At 35.0% G+C, this 26,798-nt stretch overlaps 1 protein-coding gene across 1 annotated transcript; it reads left to right on the top strand.

Annotated features, from left to right (window-relative positions):
• The first annotated feature begins 16,596 nt into the window (after positions 1-16,596).
• LOC125039182 (facilitated trehalose transporter Tret1-like) lies at positions 16,597-23,479 on the top strand. Its single transcript, XM_047632961.1, has 9 exons — positions 16,597-16,706; positions 17,033-17,281; positions 17,854-17,982; positions 18,290-18,499; positions 18,870-19,066; positions 19,610-19,760; positions 20,239-20,373; positions 22,107-22,210; positions 22,402-23,479. Exons 1-9 carry the CDS (start codon positions 16,622-16,624, stop codon positions 22,600-22,602), a joined length of 1,461 nt encoding a protein of 486 aa, XP_047488917.1. The 5' UTR covers positions 16,597-16,621; the 3' UTR covers positions 22,603-23,479.
• Positions 23,480-26,798: the final 3,319 nt, after the last annotated feature.

Here is a 26,798-nt window from a genome sequence, read left to right as displayed (position 1 = left end):
ACACACATTCCTCCTTTTTTTATTATTATTATCTGCTTGTTGTGAATCATTTCGGCAATATTAAGACGGTGGTCACATTATATGTTAGCAAAGTTAGTAAACTGTGGTGACCCCAATGGTTGTAGTCGAAACAATTATCTCGAACGATCTCGAATGGAAACAATACTTTAGGCTTCCTGGCTCTTCGAATCCCTATATAGCAAAATGCTGTTTTTATGTCTTAACTCGGAGGTTCTCAACCCCAGGATCGCAACCCTGGAAAGACACGAGATCGGAAGATAAAAGAAAAAAAAAATGTTGAGGAAAATACTTAATATGTATGAAACACCATACTCGTTGTTCGTCCAAAACATTTTTTACTGACAGAGGAAGAGAAGGGAAAACGTGCCTTACACATATAAACCAAAATACAGCAGCGCATAAACTCACAGCTGACGTCTCTTTATCAGATAGTAAATCTCGTGACTCTCTCTTGATGTAACCGTCGATCTACGAGAGCGTTGCTGTTGCAACCGAAGACACAGCTGAAGAACTCAAAGTAATAATGACGAAGGAATGAAGGACTTTGTGACGGATTGTTGTGACTCGTGAAACTTAACCCATGTGTTGATTCTGCATGGACGCTAACTCCTGACGTGTTATATATATGTATATATATATATATATATATATTGTATACAAATGCCGCCAAGGCCATCTGTACCTTGAAGCTGTGGGTTTTTGTCAATGTCGAAAGTAGAGATTCTCCAACTTGAGGATGAAGCAGAGCTATGCTATCGGCCCCGATTGCTGGGAAGGTCATTGGTATCAGGGAAATTGCAGGGTAAAAGCGAATGATGAAAGTAGAACTTTCAGTATTTTAATTATAGCGAAGCACATCTTTTACAGTAAATAGGGAGCTTCGCCCATGGGGTTTAAGGGCCCGTCAGGTTTACCAACCCCTTCATCTCATACATTCAGACGAAGTAGAGCCCGGGCAAATATCTCGATCTCGCCCCATTTATTTCTTACCTTGACCAATAAATCTATAATAGCCAATCTGCGAGTCCTCATTATCCTTGTCGTCGTTGTTGTTTGGAATTGTCTTTCGTCACTGCTATGATATTGCGATATGAAAAGCGAAACAGCACCATATCCACAGCTTAGCCATAACGGAACCGATTTGAAATTCAACTGACTTCTCCCGAGTCCAGCATCTATTACCACGTGATTATCTGTTGCCGATCTTATTGGCTCTAATAGACAGGTCGCTCGTATCTATTGCCACGCCACGGCCAAGTACAAGTCCCACTGGCTCATTTGATTTCCCTCGCTTACGTCTGCGCTACATTTCCGTCCGGCTGTTTCCTCGCGTCCTCTTCTCTCGTCGACGGAAGAGTCATGGAACGGCTGGAAATTTTGAGTTTTATCATCCTCTCTATTTCCCTTATTGTTAATTTGCGACGAAAATGCAATGGAAAAAATATTACGTTCCATCTGGCAAGGTCAGATTTTCATATGTATATTGTGCATATAATTATATACATGTGATATATGTTTACGCGCACACACACACAGTATATATATATATATATATATATATATATATTTATATATATAAAATGTAGTATTCAGTAACATAGAAAAGTATAGAAAAGTAGTAAAACAAATATTTGTTTTATTTATTTATCGCTGATCTTTTAATGACTTACCGTAACATTTTCTTTATCAATTTTCTTTCTCTCGCGTATAAGATTGTTTTCCAAAAATCGGTCCAACGAAGAATTTTTAAAAAAGTAAAGAAAACAATATAATGAAATACGAAATCGAATGAAAACAACATCGTCTAATCTCGAAGTTGGATAAGCAAAACATTACGAAGAAGAAAATACCGCAAAAACGAAATTCTCTGACAATAAATAATAATGATAAGGATGATAATCATCATCATCATTATCATCATCCTCACCAATCATCACCATCATCTTTATCTTTATCATCATCACCATCACCATCATCTTTATCATCATCATCACCACCTTTATCATCCTTTTGATCATCTTTATTATCATCACCATCATCATCTTTATCTTTATCATCATCACCATCACCATTACCATCATCATCTTTATCTTTATCATCATCATCTTTATCTTTATCTTTATCATCATCATCATCATCTTTATCTTTATCATCATCATCACCACCATCATCATCTTTATCATCATCACCACCATCATCATCTTTATCATCATCATCATCAATAACAACGGCAATAATAAAAGTGGTATTGATGATGATAATAATAACATTTACAAGGGCAGGTACAGTAATAGTAGTATTAACAATAACAATACTCTTTTTAAACATGTATCTCCGGCATTTATCAGAGGAATGCCGTCTTTTTCTCCAGTCATGTGTTACTATAAATAAACTCAATTATACTTTGTCTTCTTGATTTAACTTTTTGCGTCTCTCCCTATCACCGTGTTTCCAAGAGTGCTGTTCATTGTAGTAAGGTTAAGTCCAAATTACTAAAGCAAAACGTTTATTAATAGATGTGATAACGTTATCTTCAACAGCTGATGCAATTTTTGGTAAACATATATATATATACATATACATATATACATACATATATGTGTGTATATATATATATATATATATATATATATATTATCGTGCGGCGTAATATATGATAGATTGCTGTACGTAAAACAAGACAAAACAAATAAAACTAGAACAGATTATTACGTAACTTACAGCTGTTTACGTCTTTCACAGAACTAAATAAACAAAGTTGGTCTGTTTCTCCCATACATACCCTTCAAAGCACATAATAAATAGATAAATTAGAAGACTAACAGTAATGAAACATAAGATCATATATAAGTATATCAAAATGTGAATAAGATTTGTTGATGAATTTCGTTCACTAAGTAGTGTCCAGTAAGAAATGTGACAGACAGGTGATGCCCTTGTATAAGACGCTTACCAATCACGGTTTAGTCTTGAATCAGCTTTTGACGTTAACGAATGGTAATTGACGGCAACCTATCGAGGGCTGAGACTTGAGAAGCATTTCTAGCGGCGCAGTAATGAGAGTGGAATAACCCAACAGTGGAAGAAAAACACTCAATGTACAAACAAGGTTTATTGACCAGTCCGTAGTGTGATAACCATCTTGTTTCGAATTTATAACCGTCTGAATTGCATTTTTTTATACTGATTTAAATCCGAAACAGGCGTTTTTATATCATTTGTTTCTCAATTATGTATTACCATTCAAGCCTTTACTATACTTTTCACACCGAACTTTGTTCATTAACCTCTGCGTCGGAGCCATTCCTCAACCCGGGATGTTCTGTAGTAATACTTTTTTATCGAGTCAAGTCACTCAGTCAATCAATGCATCTTTCATTGTGGAAATATTAAATCTCATTGATATATGCATTTGTATTTGTAACAACAACATTCATTCGTCAGCTAAGTATTCCTTTTCTCCACCTCAAAGCATTTTGTATCAAACCGCTTTTTCGAATCAAGGTTCACTCAAGAGATAAACGTCCCAAGCGAGACAAGAGGAGGGGAAAAACGTGCCACACGCGTACATACAAAAATACAGCAGTACATAGATTCACACCTGACGTCTCATTATCAGATAGCAAGTCTCGTGACACTCTCTTGATGTAACCTTTGATCTGTGGGGGCGTTGTTGTTGTAAACGAAGATTCGTCTAAAGAACTCGAAATAATAATGACGAAGGAACAAGTGATTGTTATGACTTGTGAAACTTAACCCACGTCTTGTGATTCTGCATGGACGCTAACCCTTAAATGTGTCTGTCTACAAACCACAGGTATTATATATACTGTATACCCGGCCAAGGTCATCTGTATCTTGAAGTTGCGGGTTTTTTGTCATTGTCCTAAGTAGAGGTTTTGTAACATGAAGATGAGGTTTGTTACGTATATCTGATAAATGGGAAACTGTTTTTATTTATTAATTTATCTGGTTATTCCGTTAATGACATTGCTGAGAATGTTTTCGCTAAATATGAGCACTCTTATGAAGGCCGGTATTGGGTTGATATAAGAACAAAATAATAATGGCAGCAAAATAAGAGCAGTTATAATAACAAGTCTAAGAATAGCATCAACTAGAAGATAACAAAGGAAGAAAAACGAGTAAAAATAATAATGAAGATAATAAAAACAATACAAACAGGTAATATTCTCGATAAAGGCAATAACAAAAATAACAATAACAACCTTTGGGTAGACCTACATGGAAATAATTTTACAAAAAAAGCAACATTTCAACGGATACATATCGGTACACAATTAAACAATGCACATCATTAAATACAATTATTTTTCTTCCCAAAATAACTGTCTTGTACCTTTATCAATCAACAGCCACTCAAGTGATCATCAAAACTGTGCGTGTTTCAGTAAAATGTCCACGTGCTCAGATGATTTACATATAATTTTTGGCATTTCAGTTGCATAATCGCTATTTTTCCCCCTTTTATATCGTTTGAGAACCGATTTTGAGATTATTTTTTCATTCTTCTTTTTTTTCATTCATGATTTCTGTTGTTTTTCCTTATAATCTATTGTTTGGCAAGTCTAAAATCTCGCCTTGCGCATTCTGATTGTCTATTGTCAGATGTTTCTTTTGAGCAGCTAATTGCATAACTTTTTTTTTTGCTATCTTATCTGTATTTTCTCTTAATCTATATTCATTATCAGACTGCAGGTGTAGTTTAAAGTATATGGTAACGGAATATGTAAATTTTATGTTATTAATTATGGAAACCTGAAGACAACTTTACTGTATAATAATATTTTTTTCTGTTACCTGTACAATAATAATAGTAATAATGATAATGGTAATAATAATAACAGATACAAGAGTTTACCATTTATAACATAAATACTTAAACTAATATCTATAAACTAGTAGAAAGCTAATTTTAACAATGCAATGTTCATGAAAACTTGATTTATATCCATATTTTTTTTTTTTTTTTTTATATAGCTTTCGATTATTATACATGTAATTATGTAATAGAGAAGCGCTGTTGTTAGGAGGTAAGTAGGTTTATTTTAGCAGCTACCTATTATTTCTTTATTTGTAAAAAAAAGGGCCAAAACTGACTAATCAATAGTTTGAGGTGAGGTTACCGTTCAGTATTTAAAAAAAGGGCAGTTATTTCATTTACAATACCTTTTTTTCTCTTTTTTAAATACATTTCCAACCTTTATTCAATTTCTGGCATATTTTATTACTAATTAACATTTCCAACGGGGGAGGGCAGTGGGGCATGAATGAGCCTATTTCCCTCCCCCCTCCTCCAATTTTCAATGCGCCCCCCCTCCCCTCCCCCCGTCTCATTCTTACGAAAGCTAGATAAGAATAAGTGAATAGATAAAATAGAAATTCATGAGTATACTGGACCCCCTCCCAAAAATCAGTAAATAATATGGTTATGAGTAATCGTATCCCCCCCACCCCAAATTTTCTAAAATGAAATTCCCTTCTATTAAATTCATTCTTGTGACACCCAATTAACTGACAAATGTTAAAAAGGGCAGTGGGGCATGAATGAGCCTATTTCCCTCCCCCCTCCTCCCGTCTCATTCTTACGAAAGCTAGATAAGAATAAGTGAATAGATAAAATAGAAATTCATGAGTATACTGGACCCCCTCCCAAAAATCAGTAAATAATATGGTTATGAGTAATCGTATCCCCCCCACCCCAAATTTTCTAAAATGAAATTCCCTTCTATTAAATTCATTCTTGTGACACCCAATTAACTGACAAATGTTAAAAAGGGCAGTGGGGCATGAATGAGCCTATTTCCCTCCCCCCTCCTCCAATTTTCAATGCGCCCCCCCTCCCCTCCCCCCGTCTCATTCTTACGAAAGCTAGATAAGAATAAGTGAATAGATAAAATAGAAATTCATGAGTATACTGGACCCCCTCCCAAAAATCAGTAAATAATATGGTTATGAGTAATCGTATCCCCCCCACCCCAAATTTTCTAAAATGAAATTCCCTTCTATTAAATTCATTCTTGTGACACCCAATTAACTGACAAATGTTAAAAAGGGCAGTGGGGCATGAATGAGCCTATTTCCCTCCCCCCTCCTCCAATTTTCAATGCGCCCCCCCTCCCCTCCCCCCGTCTCATTCTTACGAAAGCTAGATAAGAATAAGTGAATAGATAAAATAGAAATTCATGAGTATACTGGACCCCCTCCCAAAAATCAGTAAATAATATGGTTATGAGTAATCGTATCCCCCCCACCCCAAATTTTCTAAAATGAAATTCCCTTCTATTAAATTCATTCTTGTGACACCCAATTAACTGACAAATGTTAAAAAGAGAAAGTAACGTGACCAACTACCGATATATTACGAAACAAAAACAATAATAATAATAATAATAATAATAATAATAAAAATAATAATAAATGATAAATGATAATAACAATAATAATAAAAATGATATGAGAAACAGAAAGAGGGAGAAGTAGGGGAGGAGGGAGGGGGGAGGGATTGACGTCCTTGAAACACTTCAGATTTTCATGGAGCAATCACGTGATCAAATACATACACACTAAACAGAAAAAAATAATGAAAGCAGAAACCTTGATTGATTTCCACACTCCTACCATGTTATATCATTATTGTTAAACCGTTCAGTATTTAAAAAAAGGGCAGTTATTTCATTTACAATACCTTTTTTTCTCTTTTTTAAATACATTTCCAACCTTTATTCAATTTCTGGCATATTTTATTACTAATTAACATTTCCAACGGGGGAGGGCAGTGGGGCATGAATGAGCCTATTTCCCTCCCCCCTCCTCCAATTTTCAATGCGCCCCCCCTCCCCTCCCCCCGTCTCATTCTTACGAAAGCTAGATAAGAATAAGTGAATAGATAAAATAGAAATTCATGAGTATACTGGACCCCCTCCCAAAAATCAGTAAATAATATGGTTATGAGTAATCGTATCCCCCCCACCCCAAATTTTCTAAAATGAAATTCCCTTCTATTAAATTCATTCTTGTGACACCCAATTAACTGACAAATGTTAAAAAGGGCAGTGGGGCATGAATGAGCCTATTTCCCTCCCCCCTCCTCCAATTTTCAATGCGCCCCCCCTCCCCTCCCCCCGTCTCATTCTTACGAAAGCTAGATAAGAATAAGTGAATAGATAAAATAGAAATTCATGAGTATACTGGACCCCCTCCCAAAAATCAGTAAATAATATGGTTATGAGTAATCGTATCCCCCCCACCCCAAATTTTCTAAAATGAAATTCCCTTCTATTAAATTCATTCTTGTGACACCCAATTAACTGACAAATGTTAAAAAGGGCAGTGGGGCATGAATGAGCCTATTTCCCTCCCCCCTCCTCCAATTTTCAATGCGCCCCCCCTCCCCTCCCCCCGTCTCATTCTTACGAAAGCTAGATAAGAATAAGTGAATAGATAAAATAGAAATTCATGAGTATACTGGACCCCCTCCCAAAAATCAGTAAATAATATGGTTGTGAGTAATCGTATCCCCCCCACCCCAAATTTTCTAAAATGAAATTCCCTTCTATTAAATTCATTCTTGTGACACCCAATTAACTGACAAATGTTAAAAAGGGCAGTGGGGCATGAATGAGCCTATTTCCCTCCCCCCTCCTCCAATTTTCAATGCGCCCCCCCTCCCCTCCCCCCGTCTCATTCTTACGAAAGCTAGATAAGAATAAGTGAATAGATAAAATAGAAATTCATGAGTATACTGGACCCCCTCCCAAAAATCAGTAAATAATATGGTTATGAGTAATCGTATCCCCCCCACCCCAAATTTTCTAAAATGAAATTCCCTTCTATTAAATTCATTCTTGTGACACCCAATTAACTGACAAATGTTAAAAAGAGAAAGTAACGTGACCAACTACCGATATATTACGAAACAAAAACAATAATAATAATAATAATAATAATAATAATAAAAATAATAATAAATGATAAATGATAATAACAATAATAATAAAAATGATATGAGAAACAGAAAGAGGGAGAAGTAGGGGAGGAGGGAGGGGGGAGGGATTGACGTCCTTGAAACACTTCAGATTTTCATGGAGCAATCACGTGATCAAATACATACACACTAAACAGAAAAAAATAATGAAAGCAGAAACCTTGATTGATTTCCACACTCCTACCATGTTATATCATTATTGTTAAACCGTTCAGTATTTAAAAAAAGGGCAGTTATTTCATTTACAATACCTTTTTTTCTCTTTTTTAAATACATTTCCAACCTTTATTCAATTTCTGGCATATTTTATTACTAATTAACATTTCCAACGGGGGAGGGCAGTGGGGCATGAATGAGCCTATTTCCCTCCCCCCTCCTCCAATTTTCAATGCGCCCCCCCTCCCCTCCCCCCGTCTCATTCTTACGAAAGCTAGATAAGAATAAGTGAATAGATAAAATAGAAATTCATGAGTATACTGGACCCCCTCCCAAAAATCAGTAAATAATATGGTTATGAGTAATCGTATCCCCCCCACCCCAAATTTTCTAAAATGAAATTCCCTTCTATTAAATTCATTCTTGTGACACCCAATTAACTGACAAATGTTAAAAAGGGCAGTGGGGCATGAATGAGCCTATTTCCCTCCCCCCTCCTCCAATTTTCAATGCGCCCCCCCTCCCCTCCCCCCGTCTCATTCTTACGAAAGCTAGATAAGAATAAGTGAATAGATAAAATAGAAATTCATGAGTATACTGGACCCCCTCCCAAAAATCAGTAAATAATATGGTTATGAGTAATCGTATCCCCCCCACCCCAAATTTTCTAAAATGAAATTCCCTTCTATTAAATTCATTCTTGTGACACCCAATTAACTGACAAATGTTAAAAAGGGCAGTGGGGCATGAATGAGCCTATTTCCCTCCCCCCTCCTCCAATTTTCAATGCGCCCCCCCTCCCCTCCCCCCGTCTCATTCTTACGAAAGCTAGATAAGAATAAGTGAATAGATAAAATAGAAATTCATGAGTATACTGGACCCCCTCCCAAAAATCAGTAAATAATATGGTTATGAGTAATCGTATCCCCCCCACCCCAAATTTTCTAAAATGAAATTCCCTTCTATTAAATTCATTCTTGTGACACCCAATTAACTGACAAATGTTAAAAAGGGCAGTGGGGCATGAATGAGCCTATTTCCCTCCCCCCTCCTCCAATTTTCAATGCGCCCCCCCTCCCCTCCCCCCGTCTCATTCTTACGAAAGCTAGATAAGAATAAGTGAATAGATAAAATAGATATTCATGAGTACACTGGACACCCTCCCAAAAATCAGTAAATAATATGGTTATGAGTAATCGTATCCCCCCCACCCCAAATTTTCTAAAATGAAATTCCCTTCTATTAAATTCATTCTTGTGACACCCAATTAACTGACAAATGTTAAAAAGAGAAAGTAACGTGACCAACTACCGATATATTACGAAACAAAAACAATAATAATAATAATAATAATAATAATAAAAATAATAATAAATAATAAATGATAATAACAATAATAATAATAAAAATAATATGAAAACAGTTGTAGAAAGAGGGAGGAGGGGGAGGGGGGAGGAGGGAGGGGGGAGGGAGGACGTCCTTGAAACACTTCAGATTTTCATGGAGCAATCACGTGATCAAATACATACACACTAAACAGAAAAAAATAATGAAAGCAGAAACCTTGATTGATTTCCACACTCCTACCATGTTATATCATTATTGTTAAAGTTATTAAAGGTGAGATATTGATCATCATAAGTAGTAAATGATAATAGAAAAACAATAAATAATAATAATAATGACAGTGACAATGATAATGGCAATGACAATATCAGTGACAGTGATAGTAATAATTATGATATGATACGGCATTCATATTGTACTTATTTATTAATTAAACCGACCATTCCTGATATATTTAACTAAAAGTTATTGATATTAATATCTTGATACATGATGGTTTTGAAGATAAAACTGGTTCGAGAAGAAAAAAAAAAAATATACTTATTATTTCTATAACTATAGTATAGTAACAATGATAACAATGCTAGTAATAGTAATATAGTAATAATGATGATCATGATGATGATGATAATGATAATGATCATTATCATTATTATTATCATAATCATCATTATTATTATTATAATCATCATTATCATTATCATTATTATCATAATTATATTTTATCATTATTATCATAATTATATTTTATCATTATTATCATAATTATATTTTATCATTATTATCATAATTATATTTTATCATTATTATTATTGTTGTTATTATCATTATCATTATTTTCATCATTAATATGATTTATATGGTAAACATCTGTGGAGCTATATCAAAAGGTAATTTAGTGCCTATCAAAATATATACAAATTCGAATATATTGCTTCTTGTTAATTCGTCTGTCTGCCTTTTGATAAATTTCAAAAACATGTAATGCATTTTTTTTTCTTATGAATTCTTGTTTTTTTCGTATTCTAGAAATAATCTACGATTTTAAAGATATGTCCATGTCACGTAAAGAAATTCCAATGATTATTTATCTTCCATTTATCAGTGCTGGCCATGATCTTAATTATATTACGTTTTATTAGTTCTTTTGAGCCTAAAAATAAACTTTATAACTTTCAGTATAATCCAATACCATTTTCACGTGCGTTTCATTACAAAATATTTTTTTTTCAAATACCCCTAAATACCTAAATGAAAAGTTACAAAATAAAATACAAGTATTTAGCACTTTACCTATACGGCGGTGGGTCGCGCATGCGTGTTAACGACCTGAATGTAATAGGCTGGTGCGCCTGAGTGGGCGGAGCTTAAACTTGAAATCACTTGGAATTCGGCAACAAAAAATAATAGCGAGAAATTACAGATAAAGCCTAAACTCGCGTGGCTAAATACATATCGGTTGACAAAAAAAGATATTAATAGGGGAGGAGAGAGAAGTCAAATGAGGGGAGGAGAAGAGGGAGGAGAAGAGGAGAATGAGGAAGAGGAGGATCGAAAATAACTTATTACTCACAAACAGAGGGTGGAACAAAGTATTTACAATCATAACAATATCATAAAATATCACACAATAAGAGTGTCGCTAACAAATAAAAAATGGGAAGCGGACAGAGAGAGAGAATGAGAGAGAGAGAGAGAGAGAGAGAGAGAGAGAGAGAGAGAGAGAGAGAGAGAGGGGGGGGGGAGTGTGTGTGTGTGAGAGAGAGAGAGAGAGAGAGAGAGAGAGAGAGAGAGAGAGAGAGAGAGAGAGAGAGAGCGAGAGAGAGAGAGAGAGAGATAGTGGGGGGTTATAAGAAAAGGAGAGAGGGATGAGGGGGAAAAAACACCTCAGACGTAAATATCTCGTCGATACAAAGAAATACTAAAATCAACCATGACAGACGTGCAAATAGGCACGTGCGCGAGTAAGTTTCTATAAGAAATCTCGGATTCACAATCTGATTACAGTGGTGGGGGGGAAGGGGGGGAGGTTGGGAGTGAGAAGGAGTAAGGAAGAAGAGCGGAGGAGGTGGGGAGGTGGGAAGGAGAGGGGAGAGGAGAGGGAGATGGAGAGGAGGGGACGGTAGGGAGGTGGGGAGGAGGGGAGATAAGAGAGGGAGGGGAAGAAGGGGAGGGTGAAGGGAGAGGAGAAGGGAGGCAGAGAGGGAAGGAAGGAGGGAGGGGGAGAAGAGAGAGGAGGGGCAGGAAGCAGGAGGTCAGAGACAGAAAAGGGAGAAGAGATAAGAACAAAGCAATAGACAGAGGAGGGGGTGGAGAGAGAGAGAGAGAGAAAGAGAGAGAGATAAGAGAGAGAGAGAGAGAGAGAGAGAGAGAGAGAGAGAGAGAGAGAGAGAGAGAGAGAGAGAGAGAGAGAGCTAAAGGGGAAGGGTGCGAGAAGACAAAGAGGAGGAGGGGGTGAAGAGGTGTCCAGGAGGGAAGGCAGAGGAGGAGGAGGAGGAGGAGGGGGGGGTCCGGGAGCGAATCAATCACAAGGTATGTAAGAGGGTACCCGCCGGTCAAGGCTGTCAGTAGCGCTTTGCCTACGACTCAAACCTTACGGAGCTACCCAACAGGTGAGTCGAGATCGATACTTATTTGCCAGCCGGTCGCGAAAATTTAGGGAAATAGATTTTTTAAAAACTGTTGAGGTACAATTCAGGATTTTTTTTATTTTATTTTCCAAAGTGTGATCATTATACGGTTTAAACTCCACGGAGCTGCCCAACAGGTGAGTCGAAATCGATACTTATTTACCAGCCGGTCGCGAAAATTTAGGGAAATCGATTTTTAAAAATATTTGAAACTATCGTTCACGATGTTATCATTTTTTTAAAGTGTGATTATTTTAATTTGGAATATTATTATAGTTATTCCTTTTTCAATTATAGTTGATATTAGTCGAAATCGACACTGGGTTGTCGCTGTGATAATTGTAATATTTGCTATCATTAGTGTTATTACTATTATCATTATTACTGTTATTAGTCGAAATCGATATTTTTTTACCAGCCAGTTATGGAAATCGCTTTTTAAAATCCTTCGAGCTACAGTTCAACTTTATTATCTTTTAAATGTGATTATTACATTACCTAATATCATTATTGTTATGAATATATATATATTATCATTATCGATAGTACTATGATTGTTATTACTGTGATTATCATTAGCTAGCCAAGAGAAGCGAAGTCCAAATCAATACTTATTTGCCAGCCTGTCGCGGAAAATTATGGATATTGACTTTTTGGATAAATTGCACTAAAATTCAGTTTTTATGTTGTTTTTTTTAAATATTATTGTGCGATCATTGTATTACTTAATATTGTTATTACTATAATAGTTATTATTATTACTATTATAGTTATTGTTATTGTTATTACTATTAAAGTTATTATTGTTATTAAATTTATTGTTATTACTATTACAGTTATTGTTATTACTATCATAGTTATAATTGCTATTACCATTATACTTATTATTATCACTGTTATAGTTACTCTTATGATTTTTTTTCTGTTGCTTTTTATGTGACAATTATATCTAATATTAATATTGTCATTGTTATCATTATCAATGTTATTATCATTAGAGTTGAAATCGATATTTTATTTCCTAATTAGTTGCGAAAAAATATAAACATCTATTTTTTTCATCTCTTGAGCTGCAGTCCAGGATATTTTTTTTTCTCGTGATAATTATATTTAATATAATTATTGTTATTGCTATTATCATTAGCATTGTAATTAGTCAAAATCGATAATTATTTGCCAGCCATGGAAATATATATATTTTTTTTTATTGCGATCAGTATGATATTTAATATTGTTATTACTTTCATCATTATTATTGTCCTTATTATGATGATTATAATTTTCGTTTCTATTGTTGTATTTAGAACATAAAAAACACGAATATGGAAATTGGGTGAAAATATTAATGATTCAAAATTAAGAATAAAATAGGGATAGCGAGAGAGAGAGAGAGAGAGAGAGAGAGAGAGAGAGAGAGAGAGAGAGAGAGAGAGAGAGAGAGAGAGAGAGAGAGAGAGAGAAAGAGAGAGAGAGTGTGAGAGCGTGTAGAACCAATGGAAAATTATTAAATATATTTCACCATGATTTTATTATCATCGTCCAAAGTGCAACGTCCTATGCATATATAAAGCTATACAGGCTTTTATATTGTCAAGAACAAACATTGCAGCAAATGATTTTATACGATACTACTAATAACCTTTTGGAGTGGGGTCGGGAAGTGTTTAAAGAATGCATGCTTTTTACGGCGTTTCGCGCACTACGCTATGGCGGTAGAACGCGGTCATTTTTCTCTGCAATATTTTTTGTCTAATAGTTATTTTTATTGATTCAGTGATGTGATTTTTTTTTTTTCTCAATGAATTTTTTTGTTTTATTGTAATTTTTGCTTAAACGAAATCCACTGTGAGTTTACTTGTATTTACACATAGATGGCTATACTTGTACCAAGTCACCATTGAGCCAATTACGAGTACTGCCTGTCTCGATGTCCGAAAATATTTTACGTTATCTTATATTGCTGTTGATAAAGTCTATAACATTATAGTAATCATAATATCTATAATAAAAATAACACCATCGATATTTATAGCATTAGTAAAACAAAATGTTTTTTTCCCGACAATTCAAGGAAAGGTGAAATCGGGAAAGATCAAAAGGTCTACTAATTGACTCCTTTGTGGCTAAGCATTATCAGTGCCATCTATGTGTAGAGACATTTAACAATAATAATAATAATAATAATAATAATAATAATAATAATAATAAATACAAAATAAATGAAAATAATAAAAATGAGAACATCATTTTCCCGGCGGCACTGAATTAAAAATTATATTGTTTTGTTCCGAAATGATACTTGAGGGAAGGTAAACCCTACAGTAAAGGCATTTCATTAACTCAGAGTTGGCCGAAAGAGAGACTCCAGTATTTTTTGCAGACATTCCCTGATCATATGTAAAATACATACTTAATAATTACTACCTTTGTTAAAAACTATCACTAAAACAAATTTACCGAGATAGAGAGAAATGGAGATGTAGGTTAGGAGGGAAATGAAGAGACGCATTTTCTCAAAATACATAAAGTTCAATGAAATTTGCGACAGTAAGCTTCACCCAGAGGCTTCCTTTGAGGGGTTTTACTCACAGAAAGCAACTTTAATGAAACTTGTTGATAACAGCTGTTATCTCTCTCTCTCTCTCTCTCCTCACTCCCTCCTCTCCTCCTTTCCACTCCTTTTCACTCCCTCCCTCCCCTCTCCCCCTTTCTCCCTCCCCCCTCTCTCTCCTCCCTTATCAGTGCTTTTATCTGGTACTATAACAGGCAGATAGGACACGATAGCTCCTCAGCACTAATTGAAGATAAGCCTCGGGGTTTGACAGTTCAAGTGGTTTCGGAGTCGTACGAGCGGCTTCACGAGGCTTCGAAAAGAATTACATAATTAAATCTCTTTTATATTTCATATCTCGAACGGTTTTATCTTCTTGCGTTTGTATTCCTGTATCCATAGCAGTTTTAGCTATTTTCACATATTTTGGTCTAGAAGTTTTAGTATAATATACTTCCTGTATTTTACGTCAATATTAGGTATCCTTTTACATCCCAATGATATATATTTATCATATTTACTTTATAGCAATTATATACTTGGATTTTTTATCATTTTTCTTAGGCTGTTTTGTGTTTTATATCATGTTTTATTTTGCATTTCATTTATCATATTTATTATATTTGTTTTATTATCAATTTACATTATTTATTATTGTTAATTACAATCATTTCTTTAATTACATAAATTCTCAATTGCATCTTTATATCTTTTATTAAAGAATTTAGTATACATTATTTATAATGGTCGTTTTTGTATGATTTTTGTATTATTGTTATCGTATTAGTATTATTATGAACAAGTTTGTTTGTGTGTGTAAGTGTGTTGTGTGTATGTGTGTGTGTGTGTGTGTGTGTGTGTGTGTGTGTGTGTGTGTGTGTGTGTGTGTGTGTGTGTGTGTGTGTGTGTGTGTGTGTGTGTGTGTGTTATAAGAAATCATACCGAACGTTATTCAAATTAACTCAAGTATCATCAAATAAAAAAATATGACAAAAAAGAATAATATTTGATCATAAAAAATATCCAGTCAACAGACAATCGGTAAAATCAAATGCTCTTACCATCAATTAACAGGTATTATATAATTATGAAATCGAAACTGAAAATTCGTGATGATAGTGAAAACGATAATTAAAGAAATAACAGACTGTTATAGTGAAGACCATGATAGTGATTATAATAATGGTTGCAGAGTATTAGTAATAGCGATAATATTATGATATTGCCAGTAATCATTATCATTTTGAAGATATAATGATGATAATAACAATATCAACAACAGCAATAATATGCACATATTTGGTTAATGAAATCCATAATAATAACATTTAACAATAACGATAATAAGATTTGATAAAATAGAATTAATAATAATAATAACACTTTTATAATCTATACAATATTATAATACTTACTGAAATGTCAACATAACAGTAAAACTTCATAACGCAGAAGTTGATAATAATAGCAAAGATTCTATACGGTATCACACACACATTCTCTCTCTCTCTCTAATCATATATATATAAATCTCTCTCTCTCACTTTCATTCTCTCCCTCTTCCTCCCCTCCCTCCCTCTCTTCATCCCTCCCTCCCCCTCTCTCTCTCTCCCTTTCCCTTTCCCCCTCACATCCTCCCTCTCTCTCTGTCTCTCTCTATCCCTCCATCTCTATTCACCCATCCATCTATCTATATATGCATCTATCTATATATATCTCTTATCTCTTCATCACAGGAGACACCGTCACCAGGCATCATGGCGGAGCTGGGGATCTCTTTGTCTCTCTCTATCCCTCCAAATCTATTCATCCATCCATATATCTATATATGCATCTATCTATCTATCTATCTATCTATATATCTATTTTGTTATCTCTTCATCACAGGAGACACCGTCATCGGGCATCATGGCGGAGCTGGGGATATCAACAGGTGAGCTCGTAAACGATGCTAAACCAGCTCGGGCTACCCAGTACATCGCTGCTCTGTCAGGTAAGGGTGATGATGATAATTGTTTTGATAATGAGTGATCATGGTGAGATAATAATTATATTGAAAATAATGATGACAGTAATAATTAAGAATAAGAATGATGGTGATAATAATAATTATTACAACAATACTACTACTAATAATAATATTAATAACAATAAGATCAATAATAATAATATTAATAATCACAATAATGGTATTAATAACAACAAAAAAAAAAAATAATAATAAAAATAACTAAAAATGGCATAGATCTTAAACCGCGAAAACTCTTCCCTTAACACTCCGACACCAGCACCCAAACCTCCGCCTCTTCTCCCTAACAGCAACGATGGGGGCCCTCTGCTTCGGCACAGCCCTCGGTTACTCCTCTCCGGCGGGCATCTTGCTGACCAACAACTCCACCGACAGTTCCCTGCAGCTGACAACCGTCGAAAACAGCTGGTTCTCCTCGTCAGTCAACCTCGGGGCTCTCGTGGGAGGGCCCATCGGCGGCCTCTGTATCAACGCCATCGGGCGGCGGGGAACCATGCTGGCCCTGTCCCCTATTTTCTTCGGATCCTGGACGATCATCGGTGAGGGGGGACTCGAGTGTTTGTTAGTGGGGTGCTGCCTGTGGTACTTGTTTTGTATTCATTTTGTGTTGTGTTATTTGTATTATTTTTTTTCTTTCTATTATCATTTTTATAGTTTTTTTTTTTTTTTTTTTTTTTTATTTGTGTTCTGAGCGATCATCGGCGACGGGGGAGCTCGTGTGTTTGTTAATGGGGTGTGGTTAATGGTACTTATTTTTGTGTTCATTTGTTTGATTTTTTTTTTCCTATTTTTTTTTCTTTATGTCTCTGTGTTGTGTTAGTGTGATTAAAAAAATTACGTTTATATTATTGATTTTTTTTTTCTGTCATTGTCTTTTTTTGGTCTTTTTTTTTTTTGGGGGGGGGGGGGGAGTGCTCAATAAGAGTGGTCTCACTTATGTTAGTAATGTAAGGTCACTGATGGTATATATGTATTTATTTATTCTATGCTTATCTTACACATCAACTGACTAAATTTCTAAATGGTACAGATTTACTCTTTATTTTAACATACATCCAACTTTTTAATAAAATGATCATAATGAAATAAAAATATGCATTATTTCCTCCAGCTTTCGCTCAAAATTTCGCCATGCTCCTGGTGGGTCGCCTTATCGTTGGACTGTGCACAGGCATGATGTGCATTGCAGCTCCCACCTACATCGGGGAATTCGCCTCTGCTGACATCAGAGGAATGTTAGGTAGGCCTGCGTGGAGTCGTGTTTAAAGCTGCTTTGAAAATCTTTTATTTTTACTGTCTGTTCCTGGTAGTGTCTGTTACACACTCTCTCTCTCTCTCTCTCTCTCTCTCTCTCTCTCTCTCTCTCTCTCTCTCTCTCTCTCTCTCTCTCTGTCTATCTGTCTATCTATCTATATTTGTATATACATACCACGTGAAACGAAAATGTCCCTCTATTAACTATTATCAGGTTAATCTAAACACTATACACAAACGCATAACTAAGTGTAGGGGAGTTTTTATTACAAATCCAATTTCCTCGACTACAGGCGCAGGTTTCCAGCTGATGGTCGTGATTGGCATTCTCTACGCATACATCTTCGGCGCCTTTATAAACAGCTGGCAAATATTGGCAGTTGTATGCGCTGTCCCGACAATCATTTTCTGCGTGTTAATGGTCTTCTCCAAGGAGTCCCCGAGTTACCTGCTCTCTAAGGGGAAGGATAAGGAGGCTCAGGAATCTATGCGATATTTCAGAGGTAAATAATGATTAGAAACAACAATGTGTAAGAGAAATATAGATGGAAATGCGAATCTGTGATGGATTTTGTGACACAAAATATTCTGTGCACGGAAAAAAAAAACGAACTGGCAACTCATTCTGTACTATGGAGCATTTTAATTCTCATCAGCTGACACTTATGTTTGCATGCCATGTTTTTAGACTTTATATGGAATGTTTCCAGTTTTTATAAAATTTTGATATGTTCACCATAACGTTATAATTTTCTCTGAAAAGATAGCGAATCGAAGCCTTCCAGAGTTTGGAGTGAGTTGCCAGATTTTTCTTTTCTGAGACTCGATGAAGCAAGTCGCACTAAAGATACTAATTCTCTTGCTCTCTCCTAGGACCCGACTACAACATCCAGCCGGAGATGCAGATGCTGAAACAGAGCCTCGAGGACTCCAAAGCGAACAAAGCTTCTTTCTCAGACCTCAAGCAGGGGTATATCTTGAAGCCTCTCCTTATCGCCGTTGCACTCATGTTATTCCAGCAACTCTCGGGCGTCAACGCTGTTCTCTTTAACTTGAAGACTATCTTTGCGGTAAGGAGGAACGAAAGATTATGTTTGTTTTTTTTTCTCTCTCTTTCTCTTTCCCTCACTCTCTTTCTGTCTTTCCTTTCTCTCTCTGTTTTTCTTCACTCTCTTTTTGTCTTTCTTTTCTCTCTTTCTGTTTTTCTTCACTCTCTTTTTGTCTTTCTTTTCTCTCTTTCTGTTTTTCTTCACTCTCTTTCTGTCTTTCTTTTCTCTCTTTCTGTTTTTCTTCACTCTCTTTCTGTCTTTCTTTTCTCTCTTTCTGTTTTTCTTCACTCTCTTTCTGTCTTTCTTTTCTCTCTTTCTGTTTTTCTTCACTCTCTTTCTGTCTTTCTTTTCTCTCTTTTTGTTTTTCTTCCCTCTCTTTCTGTCTTTCTTTTCTCTCTTTCTGTTTTTTGCACTCTCTGTCTACACGTTCATGGATACACACAAACACACACATATACATACACCTGTTCATATAAATTTACATAATAACCACATCCCATATCAAACAATCACAAGGCACACAAAATACACTCTTTCATCTCCTTATTATCACTTCCACTGCAGGACTCAGGAACAGACCTATCCGATGACGTCAGCTCCATCATCATCGGTGTAGTTCAGGTCCTGGCCACTGCTGTCGCTAGTGTGCTTATGGACAAAGCTGGCAGGAAATTTCTTCTGATCATATCTGCGGCAGCCATGACTGTTTCTCTCGGTATGTATGTTTTTTTTTTTTTTTTGTATATTTTTTCTTGTATTGTCAGTTTCTTTTATGATTTTCTTATTGTGTAGTGTCGTGTTGTTCTAAATTCCGCACAACACAAAGATCTGCACTAGACAATTCCAAAGGCCTATTACAGTAATACGGTGCAGTCCCCTCCACCTTATTAACGTTTTTTTTTTTTTTCTCAATTTATTTTAAAAAGACTAAAAATGAAGAATTGCTGAGACATGTTCCTCCAAATCTCTCTTTTTTTCTCTCTAAAAGTCGAAATCTTCTAAACTGCTGATTCGTATTTCCCGCCACAATATTACAATTTTCCCAAATTTGCGAAATCTCCTAAATTCCCAACGTCTAAAATTCCCGCCAAAAATTCGGAAAGGAATAAAACAACCATAATAAAACAATAAATATGGCAGTAATAGATAGATAAATGAATAATTACATAAAAATGCACATTCTCTTTCAACAGTCAGTCTCGGAGTTTTCTTCTACCTGAAAGACCACGGTGACGTCAGCGCCCTCGGATGGCTCCCTATTACGTCATTAATCGTTTACATTGCGTCATTCAGTATCGGCTACGGACCTATTCCATGGCTCATGATGAGTAAGTGTAATGATGAGGGTGGATGAGTGCTTGAATTAGTGTGATCAAGAGTGTAAGTGTAATCTTGTGCCTGAATAATAGTAATGAAATGTGTAAGTGTAATCTTATGTTTGAATAACTGTTATCAAAGTATGGGAGTTTAATCATGTGTATTGTTAGGTTTAGTTAAATGTATGAGTAAGTATAGTCAAGTGTATGAGAGTTTTATCATGTGTATTGTTAGGTTTAGTTAAATGCATGAGTAAGTATAGTCAAGTGTATGAGAGTTTTATCATGTGGATTGTTAGGTTTAGTTAAATGTATGAGTAAGTATAGTCAAGTGTATGAGTAAGTACAGTGAAAAGTATGAGTATACGTAAATGGGAAGTTTCAAGAAGTAATAAGCATAACAATAAATGGTCTCGAGCAGTGGTTCTTGACCTGGGGGCGTCAGTATTTTCTGAAGGGGACACGAGCCCTTGAGAAAGAGCGGAAATATCTCTAATTTATTTGTTATTCATTTCTCATGGACAAATGATGAGACGTTTGATAATAATGTGACTTATCCATACTCAATAAATATGTTTTTCTATAAAAAGGGGGCGTGGTAATAAAAAGTTAAGAACCACTGGTTTTGAGTATACAAGTCATTGTCTTAAATGTGATAATTTTTCGGTATGAATAGATGTGATAAGTACACGAGTAACTGTAATTTTGTGACATGAGAATATGAGTGCAGGGCTTCGCGGTCGCGCACGCACACACACGCACGCACACACACGCACGCACACACACACACACACACACACACACACACACACACACACACACACACACAAGTACTCACGACCGCGCGCGCGCGTGCGTGTGTACGTATGTGTGTCTGTGTGTGCGTGAGAGAGAGAGAGATAGAAGATAAGAGAAGAGAAGTGAAAAGAAGAGATAGACAACCAATCACAGTTATAACATCTTATCTGAAGTCACCAACTTTTACCCAAAAGCTCTAAATTACAAAACAAGCAAATTTATCATTCAAGACCTGATAAGAAAGACTACAATAACATCAACCAAAAAACTAATAAATCGAGACACAAGACCAGTGTCACTGCCAGGGAGCTGAAATGAAAACAGAATGACAAGTATTTCGAAAAATTATCTGTTTTATCGTTATCACTTAAGAGACCGCCTTGCTTACTGACATCTCGTTATCATGAAAAAGATAAGAAAGTTTATATACATTTCTCAATAAGTAGTCTACGTATTCTTTTCATTGCCTCTGCTTTTTGTCTGTCTTTTTTCTCGTTCTCGCATTTGGTATCAGTTTCTAGGACTGTAGTTCAGCCTGTTTTTACTTTGCTCATAAGAATATTTTTAGCACTAGAAGACAGGAACAGAGTTTCAGTTCTCTCTCAACTTTACTGAACCCATGATCACGTTCTTATATGAAATAAATATATTTATTTTTATATAGAATACGGGTACATTCTTATATACAAAATGCGTACGTTTTTGTATATGATACTTTCTTAAATACAATATGAAAACATTTTTATATACAATATATATGTAGTACAGTAAGAATACATTCTAATATAAAATATATTTACATTCTTATACATAATGTGCAGACATTGTGTAGCAGAATGTACATTATTATACACTCTTATATCTATATTCTTATCTACAATACAAATACATTCCTATAGCCATTCTAATAATGCAACAACACTAACTCTTCGACTTTTCTTTTCCAGGCGAACTTTTCTCGGCCAACGTTCGTGAAGCTGCCAGTAGTTTGAGTACAATGACAAACTGGACAATGTCCTTTATTGTCACGTACTTTTTTGAGAGTATCCAGGTGCGTTCTCGTTTTCTTTGGTACATTTTTGGATGGTGGTGATAATAACTATTTTTCTTGTTATTATATATCTTACCTTTATTTTTTAAACAATAACTACCCTCCGTGTTGACAGCCATCTCTTCATCTTTAACTCATTTATGACAAAGTACTTAAACCAACTCTTCCTCTTTCTCTTTTTCCTCATCCAGGATGCCATCCACGAATACGGTGTGTACTGGCTCTTCGGTGGCGTCTGCGCCGTCAACTTGGTCTTCTGTGTCCTGGTGGTGCCGGAGACGAAGGGAAAGACCCTGCAGGAGATCACGGCGTTCTTCGGGGGTCCTGCCACGTCCCCAACGCCCGCCAGACCTTCATCGCCTTCGTCAGCGTCCGAGAAAATGAGATGGTAGAGCTTCATCGAAGAAAGTTTAGTAATTGGGTGGCTAAAAAAGGATCTACTAGTCAAGGATGGTTAAAGGATCTGCTCGTGATGGATCGTTGGAGGATCTTCTGGTCATGGATTGCTAAAGGATCTTCAAGAGTCCGAAAACTGATCCCTGGGTCCGAAGGCTAAGCATGAAAAGCACGGATGGAATGGCCTTTCAAGACCAATAGGAGGTCGATCGACTTATGATATTTCTTTCCTTGTTTTACAACAAATAAAATAAATCAATCCTCTACAATACAAAAGCCAAAGGTCCAGCATAAAACAGCAGTGTGGCTTTGGTAAAGAGAAGAGAGGAATCCGCAGAGTGTGTGAAGACCATATCTTAAATGACCCAGGCTTTCCTGCCAAAGTCAAACTACTAGCAACACTAGTTTTGATTTATGAACGAAATAAAAATATATAAATGCAATAAACCAATGTGTTATGCATGGAATGAACAAGGTAGATATTGCAATAAAGAGAAATATAGTATTTTGGCATATATCGCCTTGTTTACTATGCAGGCAATTCTAGGCGACTGGTACTTTAATCTTCTCCATTTTCTATACCACATATCACATCACTATTTCATCTGTAACACATCTTACCTTACTCGTATTTATGTACCTATTATCTCCCGCCCCCCTTTTTTTCTTTAATTGCCTACGTCCATGCTGAAACTTCACTAATTCATTATCCACAAAAATCTCACCATTTTAGAGGTAGAATTTTCTCCACTTGTAAATGTCTGTTAAAGAGGTTAGCCGTTGTACTGACGCTCCCGTTTTCTGTTGTAGACGACAAGAGATGCTGACTGAGTTTCTTAGGTTGTTAAGTTATATAATAAATAATATTGTTGACTTGAACATTTTATTTCCCGTAAAAAATATTTAAGAAATGGAAAAAATTATGCATTTTAAAAAGATATATGAAAAATAATCTTGTCTAGAAACAGGAAACCGTATTTTCAATGAAATTACATCTAAATATCACAAACGAACAGAAGAACTCGACACAGAGTACTAAATTTTACACCCCCCACCCACAAAAAAAAAAAAAATATATATATATATATATATATAGAAAAACATTATGTCAAATATCAAATAATGTGATCAGATACAAATAATGTGCTTCATTTTAATCTAGAACAGTGATTCTAGAGTAATTTCCAAGGAGGGTATGAGTAATTTCTCTAATTATATTATTTTGTTCAAAATAATGTGACTAATTAATAAAAATGTGGCTAATTCAATCTCAGCAAAAAGACTAGGAATGTATTCTTAATTTTCTTTATAATCTGGGAGGGAATTCCATTCACAGAGGCGGGGGGGCATGCACAAATCCCTAGAGGAGGCGTGGTAATGAAAAGATTAAGAATCTCTGCTCTAGAATAATTAACAATATGTAAATATAAATATGTTTTTTCTAGACAAAGGACCAATACTTTGCGTGGCATTAATCATGATCAGATGACAAAGAACAGCACTGTGCTACAACAGAATGATGCCATAGTACTTATCCTATCACTTACGAACTTGCAAATGTTTTTCATACTAGTAGCTCCTAATTTTTTTTATCCTCCCATGTGGAGACGCTCCGACCAATGGATCATTCCACAGTGCACTTCCTTTGTATTTACTATTTTTCCAAAATCCTTAGAACATAGTAACCCCCCCCCCTTTTTGTACCTTATTTCTGCTGACACTACATCCAACGCAATTTGAGCAAGAAGGGACTAAGAACTGATTCTTGATGTGGTTTCATCTCCATAGCCCTAAACTCTTCTGTATATCAACACTTTCCTCTAATTAGTGTATTTACCCTTCTGTACAGCTTCATCTCCAGTTTTATAGTGTCATGTTTACCACATTATTTTTTATAAAAATATTGATTAATATATTATTAGGACTGATGTGTGCTCGTCTAGCAATCTTACTGACCCGCGTTCATACGAAGTAACCCTTTTTTTTTTTTTTTTTTTTTACATAAAAAAGGTAACAGAAAACCTTTAAAGCACTTAATATGCTGTAATGATTTCTAATTACAATCAAAACATTGTGGAAGCTTCTAATGAAAATTAAAAAGTACCTGATTACTCTGCATCTTATACTGTTTTTACACACCACTCTTCGCTTCGACAGACTTTGGAAACATTCAAATGCATTTCTCAGATTCAGTATTTTTTTTTTTGTACATAGTTATCCATATTAAAATAGGAAGTTGTATGAGTTTTGCATCTTACCGTATCCAGCGCAGGTGAGGCTCCGAGTTCGCATAGAGTCCGAATCTCAGACAACTAGATAATTCCAATGATCACGGGCATTTACTTGTCTTATTACCTGACCTAAGTCAACAAATTAAGACACACAGCATTTTCTTCGATGTTTTGAGCCTGTAAGGTTATATCATAGAGGTACAGAATGATTTTGAAGACAGTCATCCCACCGAAGTCAATACCACAATGCAGATTCTTGCCATGTCGTTTCAGCAACTCTCATGACTGACTTACAATTTTACCCATATAGAATGAAACATGTATTTGAATTTTCTATCAAGAAACACACGATGCGATTCGTAATTAGTGAATATATACAAATCGCTGTCTGAGGATAGCATGTACTTTGTCAAGGATATATACTATATAAATAAAATATATATATATATATATATATATATATATATATATATATATATATATATATATATATATATACACATAAAGAGAGACAGAGAAACAGACACAGAGAAAGAAAGAAAACGTGAGATGGATCAGACTAAAAGAAAAAAAAAAAAATCCAAATTTCACATGTAAATCGAAACTTAATAAAAAAAAATAATAAAAAAATAAAAAAAATACCAAGCCAGCACCAAGGTTGTGTGTGCAATATCTTTTCCTTGTATGTGACGTCACAATTTGAACTCCCGCCCCATGATCAAGATTTTAAAAAGAGAAGTTTAAGTTTACTAAAATTCCTCAAGACATGATATTTTTTAGATATAAATATTTGTATTTTAGTGTATTTTAACTGTATCTTACCTTCTCGCACTGTATTTTTTAAAATGTATTCAGGTTAGGTTAGGAATTTTGGAACGTAACTGGTGATGTATTTTGGAATGCATTTTTGTATCTAAAAAAAAGCTGTCTTCATTAACGTTTTCTTGTAATTTAGCAAAGTCTGTATCTAATAATGTAATTCTTGTATTTATGTAAAGTATTGTGAGTGATACCTCCTCGCTTACCGTTGATTACATATTATAAAATACAATAGATATTATTACCATTATTACTATTGTTACTGTCATTTTTCTTACATTATCTTTATTACTATTATCATTATTATTGTTATTATTAATACTATTATTATCATTATTATCATTATTATTACTATCGTTATTGATATTATTATTATTACATTTATTATTGATATTATTATTATTATTACTATTATTATTACTTCTATTACTATTATTGTTATTATTATAATTGTTATTATCATCACAATTATTACTACTACTACTGCCATCACTCTTATTATTACTCTTATTATTAACCCCCCTACACACACAACACTGTTTAGAATGGTAAATGGCCAAACGTAGATAGTCTAATATCTTTCAAACTCTTAGACCAGAAGTGTTGTGAAGTAACAGTAGTTCGTAGGTTTCGACCATTAATTTTAAAAAAGGCAAATTTTAAAACTTCATACTAATGTCAAAAAGATTTTGCGTAAAATTTCTCAGTGACTGCTAAAAAAAAAAAAAAAAAAGGAAAAAGTAAGAAGTGAAAAAGATACGATTTCGAACCCTTTTTTGTTTTCAATTATCACGTGTTGTAACCGAAAAAATAGACACTTTTTTTTCTTTTGGAGTGGTCATATAATATATTTTAATATGCAATTTCATAAGTTCTACAGAGAAAAGAAAATTCGAAAGTTGAACAGACAGACAGACAGACAGATATACAGCCAGAGATACAAAGAGACAAACAGACAAAGAACCAGACAGACAAACACACAAAACAGAGAAACAAACAACCAGACCGACAGACATATACAAACAGACAGTCCTCTGTATTCTCGCAGGCACCCAACATTATCGACATGAAATCTGGCAGTAATGAAACATATAGAGTAAAGATTTCAGTGATAATGATTATTGTTCCTGAGAAAACAAGAC

This window comes from Penaeus chinensis, chromosome 26, assembly GCF_019202785.1.
Source record: "Penaeus chinensis breed Huanghai No. 1 chromosome 26, ASM1920278v2, whole genome shotgun sequence".
NCBI lineage: Eukaryota > Metazoa > Arthropoda > Malacostraca > Decapoda > Penaeidae > Penaeus > Penaeus chinensis.
This window is presented reverse-complemented; position numbering and strand designations above follow the sequence as displayed.